We start from the raw sequence: 17806 nt of genomic DNA, 5'->3' as shown, positions 1-17806 counted from the left end.
TTTTAAGGTAATCCATCAGTATTTCGCTTCAATTTAACACAGTAAGCATTTATTAAGCAAGCAACTTTGTACCACGCACTATGGTAGGCACAGGACATTCAGAGGAAAAAAAAAAAAAAAAAGAAACAATTCTGCCCTTGGCGAGCTTATATTGCATTGAGGGTGGGAAATTATATATAGAAAATTTTAAAACAAAATAATATCTGGTGGGATTATATTAACAATGAGGAAAATCAACACAGACTTCTAATAGGAGATGGCACTTGAGTTGAACTTTGAAGGAAGGAAGTGTTTCTATGATGTGGCAGTAAGGAGCAAATGCATTCCAGCAAGGGAAGCAGCATGCATAAAGACACAGATGGGAGATGGAATATTGCATATGGGAAATCAGCAAGGAGACTAGTTTGCCTGGACCACAGAGTGAATGGGTAGAATAATGGGCAATAAGCCCAGAGAGGTAGGCTGGAGTCAGAGAATGAAGGGCTATAAAAATCCAACAGAAAAGACTGGATATTATTCTAGAGGCAAGAGGAAGCCGCTGGGGCTTCTTGAAGAGGGGAAGGACATAGTCAAACCATCAATTTGGCAGATGTATGGAGGATAAATTGCAAACGTAAGAGACTGGAGGTGGGAAGAACAATTAGAAGGTTACTGACATAGTCCAAGCAGCTAATAGATGCTTATTAAATTGAAAATTAAGTTGAATATGTCTTGACATGGGTTGCAGATAGACAATGATCTGGGCTCAGAATCAAATGGAGGAGAGTGGGTTCCATCATACTCAGGAAACTGAATGAAGCTTTCAATGATCCTAAGCTGCTTACTACTGCCAACATTCTCTATTGGGGGCATGTGGTTGCAAATAACAGAATGCCACTCTCAGCAACAACAAAACCTCAGGTTACTCAAAGTGTAACAGAAAGATGGCAAAAATTTGTGAGAAGAGACATGGCATAAAACTCATCACCAAGGTGCCTGTCCAAGTTTTTGCACTGGCATTCCCAAAATAACAGAACAGCCAGAGAAGGGTCTCTAGCATTTTGGGAAAATCCTGGATGATGTATAGAAGGACCTAGATAAGAATTTAAAAGTATGAGAGAGGATAAAAAAAAAAGGTGATCTGTACCTGCAGTGTACTGTGAAGGGAGGACCCAGGCTGGTAGCATCTCAGAGCCACTGAAGTACCAAGAGAAAAATGCCAAACAAAACAAGACTTAACTCATCTGGCCCCCAGATGTTCCCTTAGCTCTGAGTTTCTTCATCACCCCTGTAAATGAGAGGATAGAACTAGAAATCGATCAATCAATAAACAAGCCTTTATGAATCACTGTGTATCAAACACTGGTAATACAAATACAAAAAAAAAAGAAACAGAACCAGCCCTCAAGGAGTTTACTAATGAGGAGATAACATGCGAATAAATAAGTAACCACAAGACACACACAGACAGTAAAAGGAAATTATGACATTAAAAGGGAAAGGTTCTATAGAGCAGAGGGTGGGGCATGGGAAAGGGAAGGCATAAAAGAAGGCAGGCCAACAAAGGAAAGGTTAATAAAGTCCCATTTATCTAAAACTAGTTTGTTATTTTTTTCTTTCTGCTATAGAGGAGGCAAAAGATTGGGAATATCATCAAAGAGAAGATAAGAGTGATGACTGAATAGCATCCAGGATTGAACATAATTTTAAAATCATTTTTTGCTGGATAGGTTAACACCTGTAATCCTTTCTCTACCAGAGAGGCTGAGGTAGGCGGAAAAGTTCAATGACTCTTCAACCACATTATCTCTTTTAAGAGGCAATCCCATTAAGTGACTATAGTGGAAGATTCACCTCTGATATTGAGCTTTTCCAAACTTTTATCCAGGTTCCCCATTTCAAAGATAAGCAGCTTGTTGCTGGGTCTGTACTAAAAGTCTCTCTAGCTGGGTCATTTCCATCTGGTGAGTTAATAGAGGAAACATCCACACCGTCACAGATCACTGCAGAAGACTTCACCCTTACTATCTACCTGCCAGCTGTTTATAGGACAGGAAAAGTAGATATGTTCCAATAAAATGTAGGAAAGTACTACCTAGAACGGCACAGATATTCGTTTATAAAAGGTATTTATCTCCCCAGAGAGTAAACTATTGGTAAACCTTAAAGTGCCATATAATTTATTATTGGCTATTATTTATATAGAAATTATGAAACATGATTATATAATTTTATAAGTTATAAAACAACTATTACAGTTATAAAAATAACAGTCAATCACGCATATTTTATTGACTAGAATTTGAGGCAAGAATAAGGATACTAAAAGTCAACTTAGTACTTTCCTGTGTGTTTGTCTAGACCTGTGATTTTACTGGTATAAGAAACACCTCCACCAATACAGACTGACAAGTGTTCTCTAAAATAATTTTAGTGAAATGACTAGATCTCTGAGATATTAACTTATTTGCCCAGGACCACACAGCAGATTTATGTTGGAAGTGGGACTTGAACCCAGGCCCCAATTCTCCCTGACTCTGATGCTGGCTCTCTATTAGGAGGAAATAATATTTATAGAACGTCAGGCTTCTTGTAGGCACAAATGAGATAATGAACATAAAGCATTTTGTACATTTAAAGTTCTGCTTAATTATTACATTATTATATTATTATAATTATTATAGTTACTTATCTTCTCTGGGTCTCAGTTTCCTTATCTATAAAATGAGAGGGTTGAATTGGTTGAAATCTAAGGAACTTTCCAGATCTAAATCCACGATTCTAGCCCACATTCAAAGGCCTTTGATCAAGATTAAGAGGAAACATTCAACATCTACTTGGAGGAAGGAAACTCTTCGACTAACCTACCTAGGCTGGTAACCAGACTCCTTTAACCAACAAAGCTGACTTTAAGACTTATCCCACTTTCCTATATCAATATTTCAATATTATGCTGACAAAAGACAACATTCCAACATACTCTATATGCCTTTCAAGGTGATTGTGAGGATAAAATTAGTTAATATACATTTTGTTCTTCTCTTTGCAGAATTTGAAAGCCCTAAATCTTTATGTTAGAACAAAACTGGCACCAACCTCCAAACAAAGAGCTTCTCCCTAGGCATAGAACCAGAACATCCAGGTAATGTGGTTTTAATCTCAATAAGGTCATACATTATTAGCATTTGCCAAACCACTTTAACATGTTAACGAATTTTATCCTCACAGTCACCTTGTAAGGTATGTTAGAGTAGGTATTATTATTAACCTTTTTCTGTCACCCCTTTTTTACATAGATGAAGAAATAGAAATTAAATCGACTTGTCCACGAACATAGCAAGACAGTGACAGATCTAGAAACAGAGAGAAGCCAAGTCTCCTAATCTGACACCCTTTGTTTTATACCTGTTATCCTTCTACTTCTCAAATCTAAATAAAATAAATAAAAATAAAAATTCTATTTTCTCCCTCTTCCTCTTCTATTATTTCCCATTTGCATTGTGTATATCAGGTATGTAATTTATTTGCATGTGGTCTCTCCCATTAGAATGTGAGGTCCTTGAGGACAAGGATCATGAATTTCACTTTTTTTTTTAATCCTCACAGTTCAATACAATGCCAAGCACATAATGAGCACTTAATAAATGCTTGTTGACTATCTCTATGGAAAACCTTCTCTTCTAACTACCTTAATTTTCTTGGTAGTGACATTTCCCAACTAGGATGCTAGGAAGACATAATAACACAAACTTTCTCCAAAATTCTGGCTCAAGTTCCTTCCCTGCAACAAATATAACACAGCAATCACTTATTAAATCCTAAATATGTGCAGAACATTCATGCTGAGCAAGGCAAAAAGTTTAGAATAAAACAGACACAATAGTCTCTGCCCTCAAGTTTATAATCTAATAAAATGACACTAATCCCGAAGGTATGATATGAAATGTTCTGTACTATTTTATTTGTTGTTCAAATCTTTCCTAAATGGTGAGAGAGCTGGTCCACTACATGATGGGGCTGGAAACTAGTGCACACAGTCCACAGAGAGTAAGACTTGAAGTCAGGGAGACGAGTTTAAATCCTATTTTGGACATTTACTTTTGTATCACCCTGGGCAAGTCACCTAACCTCCCTGTGCCTCAGTTTCCTCATCTGAAAAATGGGCTAAGAATAGAATCTATCTCAGAGGGTTGTCGTGAGGATCAAATGAAACAACATATGAAAAGCAATCTGCAAACTTTAATATGCCACATAAATGCTAGCTATTAATAGGAGCAGGAATAGTACTAGGCATGATTAACATGGGGAAAAGAGGATGTTTGGAAACATGATGTCTAGATTCAGGAGGTCTTCCTCATTGGGAGGAGTTCCTTTTGACACAAAGTGCTTTTGATGTAAGACAATTACATAAGGAGTCACATACTCTGATTGGTACAGTCAGACTTCTGGGTTGGAGTGGAAGGGAAAACTTTATGTAGGAGGTGATAATGGGGGCCCAGTTAGAGAAAAGGGCACAGTAGTAGAACACCTTGCTTTTCTGCTGTCGAGAATACTTTGAAAGAAGTTAAGAGACAGGGCTTCTTGCTATGACTCAAATACTGCAAATGGGATCACATTCCCCGCTATTGGGTCCAACCATGCAAGACTCATTAACCATGCCCTACACCAGAGCACAAGACAGCGGCCAATTAGGTTTTCAGGTTTTCCCTACTATTCCCTGGGAGGGAGGATAAAATCCCCAGAATGTATATGTAGAAAGGATTTTCTCTATTGCTTTGTTAATTGTTTTAATCCCAGTTAAATGTTTTGCTTCTAAAATGCATGTCGTTTTTTGCTAGTGGTATATAGACCGAGTCAAGATGATTTTAGAAATTCCCAGTTAATCTGGCATGGGGCCCAACCCAACTGAGCTACACATTTCCAAAATATCCCACATAGCACCACAGCTGTTCAGCACTGAATGGAATATGGGCTACAATTATAGGACAAGTGCATTAGAACATTACAAAGTGAAATGCTCTATGAGGTCTAAAGAGGAAGCTCATTAGCACCTAGTGGGTGGGATTGCGGAATGGTATCACAGAAAGCTTCATGGAGGTTTAAAGAACAGGTAGATCAACACAGACAATTAGGGGAGGTGATATCCCTCTCCAAAATGGACTCCAACGACTTTGCTCATGTCTTCTATACCACACCCTCACTCATCCCCATTAATCTATCTCACTCCCTGGGCCCCCAAGAAGAGGTAGCTCTTTAATTCTTCTCTCTCTCTCTCTTTATCTATCACAGTCCAACTTTTTCAGGGTCTATTTGGGAAGGTGGGAAGCATTGCTTCAACAGATTGTCATCGAATATATGAAAAAATATTGGTGTTTTAATTAATTTCATGCTCTAGTCTAGGATTTCTTTACCTGGAGTCTTTGAATTTGTGCTATGGAAAACTGAATTTCAATACAATTGGTTTTCTTTGTAATCCCATGTATTTTGATTTATGCACTTAAAAACATTATTTTGAAAAGTTGCCCATAGGCTCCATGGGAAAGTCAAAGGGGTCTATGACCCACAAAAAAAGGTTAAAAATCCCTGTTCTGGTCATTCCTTTGGTTCTTGAGAGGCTGGGGAAGAAGGAAGAACTAACTCTCCTCTGAAGTTAACTTTCAAACCATGTGGAGTCAATTGTCTTTGCCCTCAGGTTAGAACTTAAGACAGGAGTCTTTACTTGCCTGCCATCACAGCCTTTTGCAAGTTCAAGAGTAAACAGTGATCTAAGACTGTGGTCTCCTCTGTTTATATCCCCTAGAATAGCCTATAGTGAACCCAGGAGCCTCTGGTGAAATTAGTTGTTAAAAATCTATTTAGACTCAGGGAAGTCTATTTTGCTGAAGAAGCAAAAGGACCAAGAAAATTGCTCAGAACAAAAGGGATGAGTTCCAAGTCCTGGAAAACTGATAGTAATTATGGGACACCCTATGAAACTTGCAAAGAGGTAAATTGAGGACAAATAAAAGGAAGTACTTTACTGCTTTAACCAGTACTGATTTAGTCAATCAACTAATATTGAAGTACCAGAAGGTGGTGTTGTAGAAATACATGTAGAACACAGACACACAGGTTCTGTTCATTGTTGAGTCACATACAGATGTGAATTCTTATTATGACTCCATCTCTAGCCTGTTTAACTTGACATCAGGGATGTCAAAGGTTGAGAGAAGGAACTCTAGACTAGGTAGAAAGGCAGCAAAGTAGAGTTACCCCTTCTACATCATGACTTTGCCTATCTCAGTTTCGATATATTACAGGTCAGCATAAGAAGTTAAATGGGAATTTTGAGGGAGTTTCAGAGAAACCAAAGACAAGATGCAAAGGACAGCAGATGACACAGAGTCTATGACCAAATACTTAACCCAAATTTCATAATAAAGTGCTGTTAAGACTCTATGAAAGAAAAAGAAAAAAAATCAGACTTCTTCCTGGTAAGAAGGGAGGGTCAAAAAATTTTACATGGGTTTTTGAGATCACAAGGGCACCACATCCCTAACCCTGGTGATGTGGAAGGGACAGTTGTATTTATTGAGGGTGTTGCAGAAATCCTGAATCAGGAATGGGTCCTGAGATTCAATAATTCTACATTGAAAAGAGGATGGGAATGGATCCAAATTCCAAATCATGTGACTTTTTAAACTCCTACCAGTTTAAATTTGCTAATCTGTAAAGTGAAGATATTACTTCGACCACTACTCATCTCAACTCATAAAGTTGTAGTGAAAAAAGGACTTCATAAACTGGGGAGTATTGTGGATTGACCTGTAGAGCCCAGTCATCAGCTAAGAACATGCCTTGTCAGTCAATAAGCATTTATTAAGGACCCACTATGTCTAGCACACTGTACTAAGTAATGGGGATACAAAAAGAATCAAAAGGCAGTCCCTGCCCTCAAGGAGCTTATAATCTAATTATTCCCAGATATCTCTTGCTTAGTACCAGTCTAAACAGCTGTTTAGAGAGTCAGTTCGCAGACATATATGACTGAGGGGCTCATACTATAATGATGACAAAGTCTTACACTTTGCAAGTAGAGAGCAAACCTATGTGGGGCTCATACTAAAAACACAACCCTTCAGGGTTAACCCAGGAACCATACAGTAAGAATAATCAAACAGCCTTTAGGGACCCCAAAATCAGTCATCTAAAGTCAGTGTTGCCTACATCACGGAAAGTCCCTTCTAGATATATAAACAGGAAGCAAAATTAATAGAAAAGAAATGAATGAGACTACTCTTGCCCTTTGAAAATAAACCTATTAAAATGAAGTACAGAATTCTCAAAATTTTTCTTTTACATCCCACTTCCAACAGAGGTCAATGAATGCTTAATGAAATGCAAATTTCTGACCACATGCTTTATGTAAAGTTCTTCAATGATGTCCTCCTAAATTACTACCTTCTTATTAATCCAGGATGTGGCCCTGAATTACTTTAATTATCTAGTAGTTCTATGTTAAAAATCAAGTTGATTTAAATAGACAAATGCATTAGAACAGTGAAGAGTATTTAATTAAAAATCAATGAGGATAGAATTCACAACACAGTTGCTAACCAAAAGTTATTTTAAAGGACAAATTACTATATTGCTACAAATTTTCTATATAAATAAAAGGTCATAAATTGGATCCCATAGAAATCTTAAATTCCATCTTAAATTCTTAAAAACATGTCCAAAACTGAACACTCATCATCTTCTCCCCAAACTCTCTTGCAACATTTCTCTGATACAACCCCTTTTCTCCTCTCACCCCCATACTCACTAAACTCCAGCGGCTTGCTCTCGCCTCCAGGATCAAATACAAAATCCTATCTTTCACATTCAAGGCCCTTCATAACTTACCCCCTTCTTACCTTTCCAGTCTTCTTATACCTTACTCCCCAACTCACATGTTTATATTTCTGTGACTCTGGACCCCTTGCTGTTCCATAAACAAGACACTTCATCTCTGGACTCAAGGCATTTTCTCTGGCTGTCCCCCACCCATACTGGAATGTACTCCGTCCTCCTCTTTGCCAACTAAAATCCTATTTTTACAGGAAGCCTTTCTCAACCTCTCTTAATTATGTCCTATGTATCATGTATATTGTTTATACAAACCCAGGAATAGTAGACTTCATATTTGTCTTTTGAGGATCAGCTTAGGAACATCTAGGCAGCTAGGTGACTTCAGTGGATAGATCACAGTGCCTGGAGTCAGGAAGACCTGAATTCCAATCCAGCCTCAGACACTCACTAGGTGTGTAAACCTGGGGAAGTCACTTAACCCTTGCCTCAGTTTCCTCATCTGTAGAATGAACTAGACAAGGAAATGGCAAATCATCTTTGCCAAGAAACCCCCAAATGGAGTCACAAAGAGTCAGGCATAACTGAAATGACTGAACAACTAGGTACATCTAGAATGGCTTATTATTTATTCAATTATAATTTATTTAGAACATGGATCCCATAAAGATTTTTTTTTTACTAAGGCTGTGAACTGATGGGAATACCTGCCCTCAAAAGGAGGCAGCTAAGGAAAGCCAACTGTTAAATTTTCATAGTGAGCATATACATCCCAGAAATCGGCAAATGCTACAAATCAGAGCTTGATTTGTTTTATTTGGTTGCCTAAACTTTTTTTAAAAATGGAAAAAATATTAATGATACAGATTAAAGTTTAAAAATTTGTTATTTTATTTTGAACTTAAGAAATAAAACAAAAATTTGTCCTGCTACAGTGGTTTTCTTTCCTCTCAAGAGCACGCATGGTTGAACATTTACCAGCAAAAGTCACAAATCTCCAATGTATTGAAAAGATATATAAATAAACAGCAAAGGGCTTTGAGGTAAAATATAATAGTATTAATTTTCCTATTTTACCATCATTCTTAAATGCAAATGGTCACCACATAACTGGGGTAATTCATGATTATAGAAATCCTTCTTTACTTTTGTCAGCTTTCTGGGAAGTTTAATGTGACATTTTAGCTAAGAAGTTCTCCTCTTAAGATGTGTTTAGAAGAGGGGAAAAAAGATTATATGCTGCAATGAGCCATTCTGTGGAAATGGTAGAAGTCTCTTGACTGCTCAAGGAATATTAAACATAGATTATTTAGGGCATTTTCATATTGAGAGTCAGGTAAGTATATATCCTGAATTGAAACTGTATTTCAGCTTTTAAAATAGATGGAATGGCTTCAAAACCCCTTCTCTTCCTGTTATACTCACTTTCCCAAAGCACAGTGGCTGTGAAATATTCATTTTCATCTCGGCTAATGACAAAATCACGGTCTGGTCTGTAACCACCCCATTACTTAGTGCCTCTGATCATTCTTCTAAGATATAAAATGGGGACTCATCCTGTCTACAGCTGGTTTCAATAAAAGCTAGAAAACTTCAAACGTTGCTAAGATTAAAGCTGCCATCTGTATAAACCTGTAACTAAAACATAAGCCCACTCCAATTAAAGCCTTCATCACTTTTCTATAACAAATTCATGGAATAGAGTACTCTCCCAAATGCGTGTTTTTCAGTTTCTCTGATAGAAAAGCATTATTGCCTAACAAACAAACGACAGGGGAGAAAAGCATAAGTAGAAAATTACCCAGCTTGATCCATTTTGCTTGTCAGAGTGATCAGAAAGTTTACAAAGTAGGAGCTGATTCCTTTTCTGTTAGAACTGTACACACATTCAAACTGTGTTTGTCTTTAGACCAACACTGACATATTAATGTACCACAAACAGCAAGCATCTGCTCCTAGGAGATTATCTCATGGGTTCAACAGCACGCAGAAGGCCTTCTAAACTTAACACTGGTATTATTGTGTTTTGCCATGTAAACAAAACATATTCCTTTTAATTGCCAATGCTGTCATATTCCCAGTTTATTGGATAATTGCTTCAAGTTGATGAATTATTCAACTTCCCAGCCTATATAACTCTAAGGCCTAGCAAGGCTAAAGGTACTGTGGGAAGCAGGCCAGAATTGACATGAAAACCATCTTGACAACTAATGGTGACTGTCATTCCTCTGGTGGCATGACATCTAAAGGAAAAAAAACAGATCATGAGAACCAAATGGCACAGTCACGTTATGCCAAGGTCCAGTAGAATGTCAGTTCTCTGAGGCTTTGTCTTTGCCTCCCCAGTTCCCAGAAGAGTTCCCCACAACAAGTGCTAACAAATGCTAGATGAATCAAGTCAAATTGAATCGAATCGCTGATATACAAAATCTCAGCCAGAGTTCCTTACAATGGGTTTCCACAATTAAAGTGCTATCACCTCTGTCCTTGTTTAAGACAGCAAATATCTAATAAATGCTTTCTGTTTGCAGAACACCATGCTAAGTTTGGGTAAAACCTGTCCCTTGTTCCCTCGTTGAGCTTGGAGTCAAACATGGGATGACGCAGCATCACAGAAACCTATAACATGACACAGTCAGTACATCAGAGTTGTACAAAGCAAAGTGCCATGTAATGTTTTGAGGGTGGGAGGGGGAAACAGTTGTTCTTTTAAATTTTACTTTTAGTACCATGGGAGGCTAATTGCACTTTACTGAACATGTTTAGTAAACAATTGAACAAACACCTACTATGTGCCAGAGGCTGTGCTGTGACCTGCATTAGGCACCGAGGGTACAAAGAGAAGGATGAAAACGTCTCTATGAGCTTCTTCCAGGTGATTGCATTTGAAATGAGCGAAGACGAAAAGTCACATACAGGGTATTTCAAAAGTCTTGGTACAATTGTAAGCTCTGGGAACACAACTGTGTAAGGAACAACGAGTAGGCCCACTTGGTTGAAAAGAAGATCACATGATGGAGAACAATGTGTATTAAATCTAGAAAATGGATTATTTCTGATTGAGGGCATGAAAGTGTCCAGAAGAAGAGAAGGGAGTCAATTCCTATTACTGCCTTCCTAGAACATACTAATTATCCCAACCAGCGGCATGATAGGTACATATTCTAACATTCAAAGCATCTAACCACGAAGCTGTTCTCCCATAACTGGGCAGCATACGTCAAGGCAGCCATGGAGGCCACTGAGCTAGCTAGCAAAGAAGTTTGTTTTCTTCTCTCTCCCTGCGTGACCTATAGGTCAGGAGTCTTCTCACCATAGGTGGTTTCAAACTGCTGTGCTCAGTGGGACAGGTTCACTTTTCTACATGGTGACAGCTATTTGTGGCTCTCAAACTCTTTATTTTAGATCACTCCCTCCGGTGATAACCTCTTCCTTTTTTCACATAATAAGGTGGCATTACCCAAAACAAAATGACTTCTGAACATATGCTAGTATTTCCCTCCAGGGACCAGTTGCACAATAGAAATTCCTTTTCCTCCTTCACTACAAGTCCCCAGGGAGAAATAGGCAGAACAGACACTGTGGTTCACCAAACAGAGAGAAATAACTCTTGTGATCATGAATAAAGCAGAATGAGGAAGATGGAAAACATGCCTAAAATCCATGAGGAGTAAAGACACACAAGGCTGGGGGTAAAGATTTACCAATTACTATCTGAGTCTTGTAATATCCAAAGCCCTTTGTGCTCCTAAGAACTTATCAGTCTGGTCATTTTTTCCATACTTAGAATCACCTTTGATAAATACATACTCTCTCAAGAAAGTACTAGAATCGCAGAACTCAGAAAGAAACGACCTTAGATAGCATCTTGTACAAGTCCTTTAACTCTACAGGCATAAGGAAACTAAGGCCCAGAAATGTTTAAGTGACATGCTGCAAATAAGCAATCAATAGCAGAGCTAAGACTCAAGTCTCCATTCTAACTCCAAAAGCAGTCTTTCTCCACCACAATTTTAGATGACTGAATGAATTAATCAAATCCTTTTCAATAGCATTTATCAAGTGCTTCCCTGTGTGTAAATAACACTGGGGAAGATCTGGATTTGAGTCCTACCTCAGACATACATTGGAGATATATCCCTGGGGAAGTCACTTGAGCTCTAGGATCCCAAGCAACTCTCTTAAGATTATAAATTTCAGAGCTGGTGAACATTTTCACTGGTAGAAGGAGTTTCCTCCCTGAGACTTTGTCAAACCACAGGTTCAACACTGCCTATCCTCTTCCCCCAAATGTGCAAGACTAGAGCTTTAGGGTCAAAAGACAAAATATAGTCTGCCTTCAAGAAGTTAACATTCTACCAGCAGATACAATGTAGGAACAGATAAAAGATGATCTGGGAAGGATGAGAACATTAACACGTAGGAGAATATGACAATGTTAGAAGTTGGCTTGTAAGCTGAGTCTTAAAGGAAGCAGCCAGGCTTCTAGAAGATGGTGGGAAAGGAGATACTTCAAGATTCACTTCCATTCCTGAAAATCCTGGTTACAGATTATTTTCCTACAAATAAGAAGATTCCTATGTAGTATGACTTAAGGGCATTTAAAGATCCCAAAGGGCAGCTAAGTAGCACAGTGAACTTGAAAACTGGGCTTGTAATCAGGAAGACTCATCTTGCTGAGTTCAAATCTGGCCTCAGACATTTACTAGCTATGTGACCTTGGACAAGTCATTTAACCCAGTTTGCTTCAGTTTCCTCCATCTATAAAATGAGCTGGAGAAGGAAATGGTAAAAACACTCCAGTATCTTTGCAAAGAAAACCTCAAATGGGGTCACGGAGAGTTGGACAGGCTAAAAAGTGACTCAACAACAACAAAAGATCCGAGACCTGGAACCCTCACCTTATCTAGCCTGACTTCTTTAGAGTGTTTTCTTGTAGCCGGAATTATGTCTCCAGAGGGTAAATAAGTTTCTTGGGAAAGACCACACATTAAGTCATTTGTGTCCACTACCTTACTGTCATGGATTAGTTTATTAGGTTAATTAGCCCATCTAGCAACAAAGCAAAACAAAGTGAAAGAAACCTAGAAAATTAGTCAATCAACTAGAATTTATTAGACATCGTTTATGTGCTAACCATTGTGCTGAGAGCTCAGAGTTGGATGGAATGCCATGTGAAAGGAATGTGGAGGAAGCCAGTGTCACTAACACAGTATAGACACCATAAGGGCAAAGACTTTATTTTGCTTTGTCTTTGCATGCCCAGCACCTAGCACAGAGGCTCCTGGGGAACATAGTATTAAAACTGAGGCCATCCAAAGAACTAAACTACATGAAGACAGACGTCAGAGATAATAGTGATAACAACTAGTGTTTATAAAGCACTTGAAAGTTTGCAAAGAACTTTACGTATGTCCATTTCAGCACCACAACAATCCTGTGAAAGAAGAGTTATTATTATCCCCATTTCACAGACATGAAAACTGAGAATTAGTAAGATAAGTGATTTCCTCAGGGTCTTACCAAGGAAAATGTCAGGCAGGATTGGAAATAACATCTTTCTGACTCTAAGTCCAGCACTTTCTCCAATATGCCAGCAAATAGCTTATATGCTCCTCAGGTCAAGTGAGTGACCTAAGTCTCTGGTCATGTGATGAAGTAAAGACTCAGAAGAAAATGGGTGTCAAGCTGCAGCACATAGTAAGCGGATAACTAAGCAATGGTATCTGCAAGTCCAGGGCATGGTCAGATGTAACAAGCTAGAGCTCCAGAATGGTTAAGGAATAGAGAATTACATAGTGGTTTAAGGTTTGCAAAATAATTACCATATATCATCTCCTTTCGTCTTCATAACAACACTGAAGATAATACTATCAATGTTATTGATGAAGAACTGAAGCTCAGAGAGTTTAAAGGACTTAGTAGGACCAAGATTTAATAATGAAAGAGACTTCAGAGGCCATCTAGCCCAACCCTTTCATTTTACAAATAAGGAAACTGAGACTCAGAGAGGTTAAATGACTTCGCCAACATCACATGACTTACACATGGCACATTGCCTGGCACATAGTAGGTGTTTAATAAGTATTTATTGATTACTGATTGATTAATGTCAAAAGTGGGATTGAAACTCAGATCTTTCCAGCCTCCAAGTCCAGGACTTTTGCTACTCCACCACACTATTGTCCTTATGCAAGTATTCCCCAGCCTTACCTCCTAGTCCTGCAAAGAATATAGTTTGCAAAATAATATAGTTATAGTATTATACATTATAGCAATGCTAAAGGTTTGGGTTTTTTTTTTCCAGGTTTGTGGTTGAGACAAAAGGACATATCAGAAGTAGGAGCATCTATCTTGAGCTTGGGGTATGTGTGAGAACCATAATTTATTTATTTTTTAATCAAATGTTTCTATTAATTTCTAGTTTACATCATTCATTTCCACAAGATTTTGAGTTACAAATTTTCTCCCCGTTTTTCCCCTACCAACCACCCCAAAATAGCGACCCCACTGGATATCCGCTGCTCCAATCTGCTCTCTCCCATATCCCTTCCAACTTTCCAGTAGGGCACAGTGGATCTCTATGCCCCAGTGCCTGTATATCTTATTTCCCAGTAACATGTAAAATAATATTGATAATAGCATATATAAACATTTGATTTTAAAACTTTGAATTCCAGATTCATTCCCTTCCTCCCTTGTCACCCACCCTTACTGGGAAGATAAGCAATTCAATATAGGTTGTACATGTGTAGCTATGCAAACCATTTCCATAGTAGAAATATTGTAAAAGACTGACTATATTTCCCTCCTCCTATCCCACCTTCCACTTGTTCTATTCTCTACTTTGATCCTGTCACTTTTCAAAAGTGGGTGCTTCCAATTTCCCTCTCCCCCAGTCTGCCCTCTCTTCCATCATCCCCCCTCTCATCTCCTTTCTCCCTACTCTCTTGTAGGGTGAGATACCCTATTTAGTGTTTATGTCATTCCCTCCCTAAGCCAAATTCAATGAGAATAAGGTTGACCCATTCCCTTTAGACTTCCTGGAAAACCATAATTTATAACAAAAATTAAAGAGTCTGAGAAATTCTGGCCATACACCTTGGGGGAGTTGAGGGGCCCTAAGACAACTGGCTTCTGACTTGAAGAGAGGTATTATTTGCTCTTGTATCCATCTGTAAACTTTGTGTGTGTTATAAACACTGGAGAAACAGACCTTTCTCCTAATTAGAGCAGCAATCCTATCTTGAGTAAGGCCACCCATGAAGTCTGATAACATATACACACAATACCATGTCACATCGTGTCTACACACTTTTTATGGGCACCTCCTTGGGTAACCAAAGATGATTTAGAATTGTTGCTTTTATGTCCCGGACTCATGACTGATGCTATTAATATTTCCAAAGCTTGGTTACCCTTCACTAGTACTTAGCATTTATGATTTCCTAAGTAACTTAGTTAACAGATAACTACTTTGGAGTCACCCGGTTTTCATCTTCCACAAACAATGTTCCCAGTCTACTTAATTCCTTTAAAAAAAAAAAGTCATCTTTTCCCACTTTAAATATAGGGTATCCCAAAAATCTTAGTGCAGTTTTATGCCTTTACAACTTAAATATGTATCAAATATCCAGGTGATAGCAAGCCACTACTGTTCCCTTCCTACTCTTCTCCTAAATAGCAAAAGATGAAGGTGGGAGGTCTAGACTGTTATACCTATGAACATTATATTTAAATTGGGAGTCACATTGCTTAAGCCTTAACAGCTTAAAACTACACTAAGATTTTGGGGGTATCCTATATTTCCCTGATGTTGCTTTGTGGTTTATAATCCAGGAGTTTTTTGTTTTATATATTATTGATTCATTTGTTTATATGTATGTATATATGTTGATTTATATCAAAGACTCTTCCAGCTTTTTTGTAAATATGACACTCTGTTAATTTCATGGTTCCTTTCTCCCCAATTAAAAAGCATGGTATAGAATACATTCATTACTGAGTGAACCACAATTAATAAGGAGGATGGTTTTCTTAGAACTCTTGAGATAACTTTAAAAAATGCTAGTGTGTTGGGGCGGCTAGGTGGCACAGTGAGTAGAGAGCACTGGCCCTGGAGTCAGGAGGACCTTGAGTTCAAATCCGGCCTCAGACGCTTAACACAAAAACTAGCTGTGTGACCTTCAGCAAGTCACTTAACCCCAAATTGCCCTCCAAAAAGCAAAAAACAAAAGAAAAATACTAGTGTATTTTTAAATCAGGATGGGAGAATATGCCTAATACAGTTCTTTACACCATTAGGAGATGGGTTCATCTTTGTAGCCAAAAATGCTATGAAACAGAAGGTTTGGAAACACAAATAAGATGCAACATTTAGCCCTAAGATCTGTGAAATTCTTATTTTACTCTTTGTCCAAATGCAATGTTCATTATGCAGTCCTTTTAAGTAGCATTAAATTGTTTTCTTAATTCCATGAATTGAGCTTTCCCCTCTGTTACACCTGCATCCATTCTAGTGCATCTGCTCTGACACATTTGGACCTCAGTGAATGAATATATTTTCTTTTGGCTTGTTAATCGCCTCCTGATACGACTTACGCAGAAGGATTTAGTGTGACTGAAGGGGATGCTTCCTCATTTCTCAGACCTAGCAGCTCTGGCTACCTTTCACTGTCTTCTCTTTCCACGGGGTCTAGTATGTAAACTAAGAGGTTGAAAGGATGATGGTCTATGGAAAAGGGTCACCATCCCCTTTCTGCTGAAGACACACATGTATGTAGTATTAGGTAAGCTAAAAAGGGAAATACTCCCCAATTAAATAGCTATTAATAGGACTGAGTCAAACAATAAGTAAGAAGTAATTGCTCTCCTTGAAGCAGTTAGCTGACCCAATAGACAGAGTGCTGGCCCTGGAGTCAGGAAGACCTGTGTGTTCAATCCAGTCACACTTATTAGCTGTGTGACCATGGTCAAGACACTTAATCCTATTAGCTTCAGTTCCCCATCTGTAAAATGAGCTGGAGAAGGAAATGGAAAACCACTCTAGGATCTTTGCCAAGAAAACCCCAAATGCATCACAAAGAGTTGGACATGACTGAACAACAAATTGCTCTTCTTAGGAAAGGGAACGAACAGTTTTAGGTCTCCAGTTGCATCACTGAAAGTATGGGAATAGCCATTTTTAGGCAGGACTGAAGTCAGCCTAGTAGATAAATTTTGTTAACAATTTTGGTGACAATTCTTGAACAAAAATCATCAATTCTGCATGCTTGACCCACTCATTTAAGCCAGAACCTTTCTTGAGAAACAAATTCAGAATAAAAGTTTCTAGGTTGCACAACAGAATGTAGTAGTGTAAATTCCTGAGTGTTTAAAAAAAGAGCGACCATTACACTATTAGTGCCCATTGAAAGGGCAGGGGCCGTATTATGTGTCTCCTAATTAAAATATAATATCCAAAGGTATAACAGTCCAGACAGTTGCCCTGTGGCCTGTATGTGGCCACCTTTACTTTTTGCCGTTTTGAATTAGAGAGTGGTTTGCTATCCCCTGGGCATTGGATATAGTATGGCCTGTTGTGGTCAAAAATGCTTCATGAAAATAGCCCAACTCTGGAAATGTCAATATTGAAGAGATGATGGACTCGATGATCTTGGAAAACATATGGATAGACTTGTACAAAATAATAAAGAGTAAATTAAGCAGAACCAAGAGAATGTTATATACAGTAATGACAATGTTGTTTTAAGAACAACTTTGAGTAAGCCATTTTAACTATTATAAATACCCAAATTAACTAGAGATGACCTATGGAGGAAGATACTATCTACATCCAGAGAAAGAGTTGATAAATAGAAGTATATATAGAGTGACTTTACAAACACACACACACACACACACACACACACATATTTGTATTTAATGGTTGGTACCTCTAGGGAAGAAAGAAAAAAAAGGAAAAAGAGAAAAAAAAATTACATTATAAGTATTATATATT

The 17806-nt window shown here is 38.1% G+C and overlaps 1 protein-coding gene across 5 annotated transcripts in view; it reads right to left on the bottom strand.

Annotated features, from left to right (window-relative positions):
- The window catches only part of ZDHHC14 (zinc finger DHHC-type palmitoyltransferase 14), a 359116-nt gene that overhangs the window by 229910 nt on the left and 111400 nt on the right, over positions 1-17806 (bottom strand). The window contains exon 1 of one of the 5 annotated variants that reach the window (XM_069070303.1): positions 9608-9796. The exons of the other annotated variants lie outside the window; for them this stretch is intronic. Within the exon in view, the coding sequence (XP_068926404.1) occupies positions 9608-9621 (14 nt within the window). The 5' untranslated portion in view covers positions 9622-9796. Of the gene's footprint in view, positions 1-9607; positions 9797-17806 lie in introns of those variants that run through there. 5 annotated transcript variants of the gene reach the window in all.

Source organism: Petaurus breviceps, unplaced genomic scaffold, assembly GCF_028583685.1.
Source record: "Petaurus breviceps papuanus isolate PSGF00001 unplaced genomic scaffold, PetGlider_PUasm1.0 90808, whole genome shotgun sequence".
NCBI lineage: Eukaryota > Metazoa > Chordata > Mammalia > Diprotodontia > Petauridae > Petaurus > Petaurus breviceps.
Note: the sequence above shows the minus strand (reverse complement) of the source record. Positions and strands in the feature narration are given on the sequence as shown.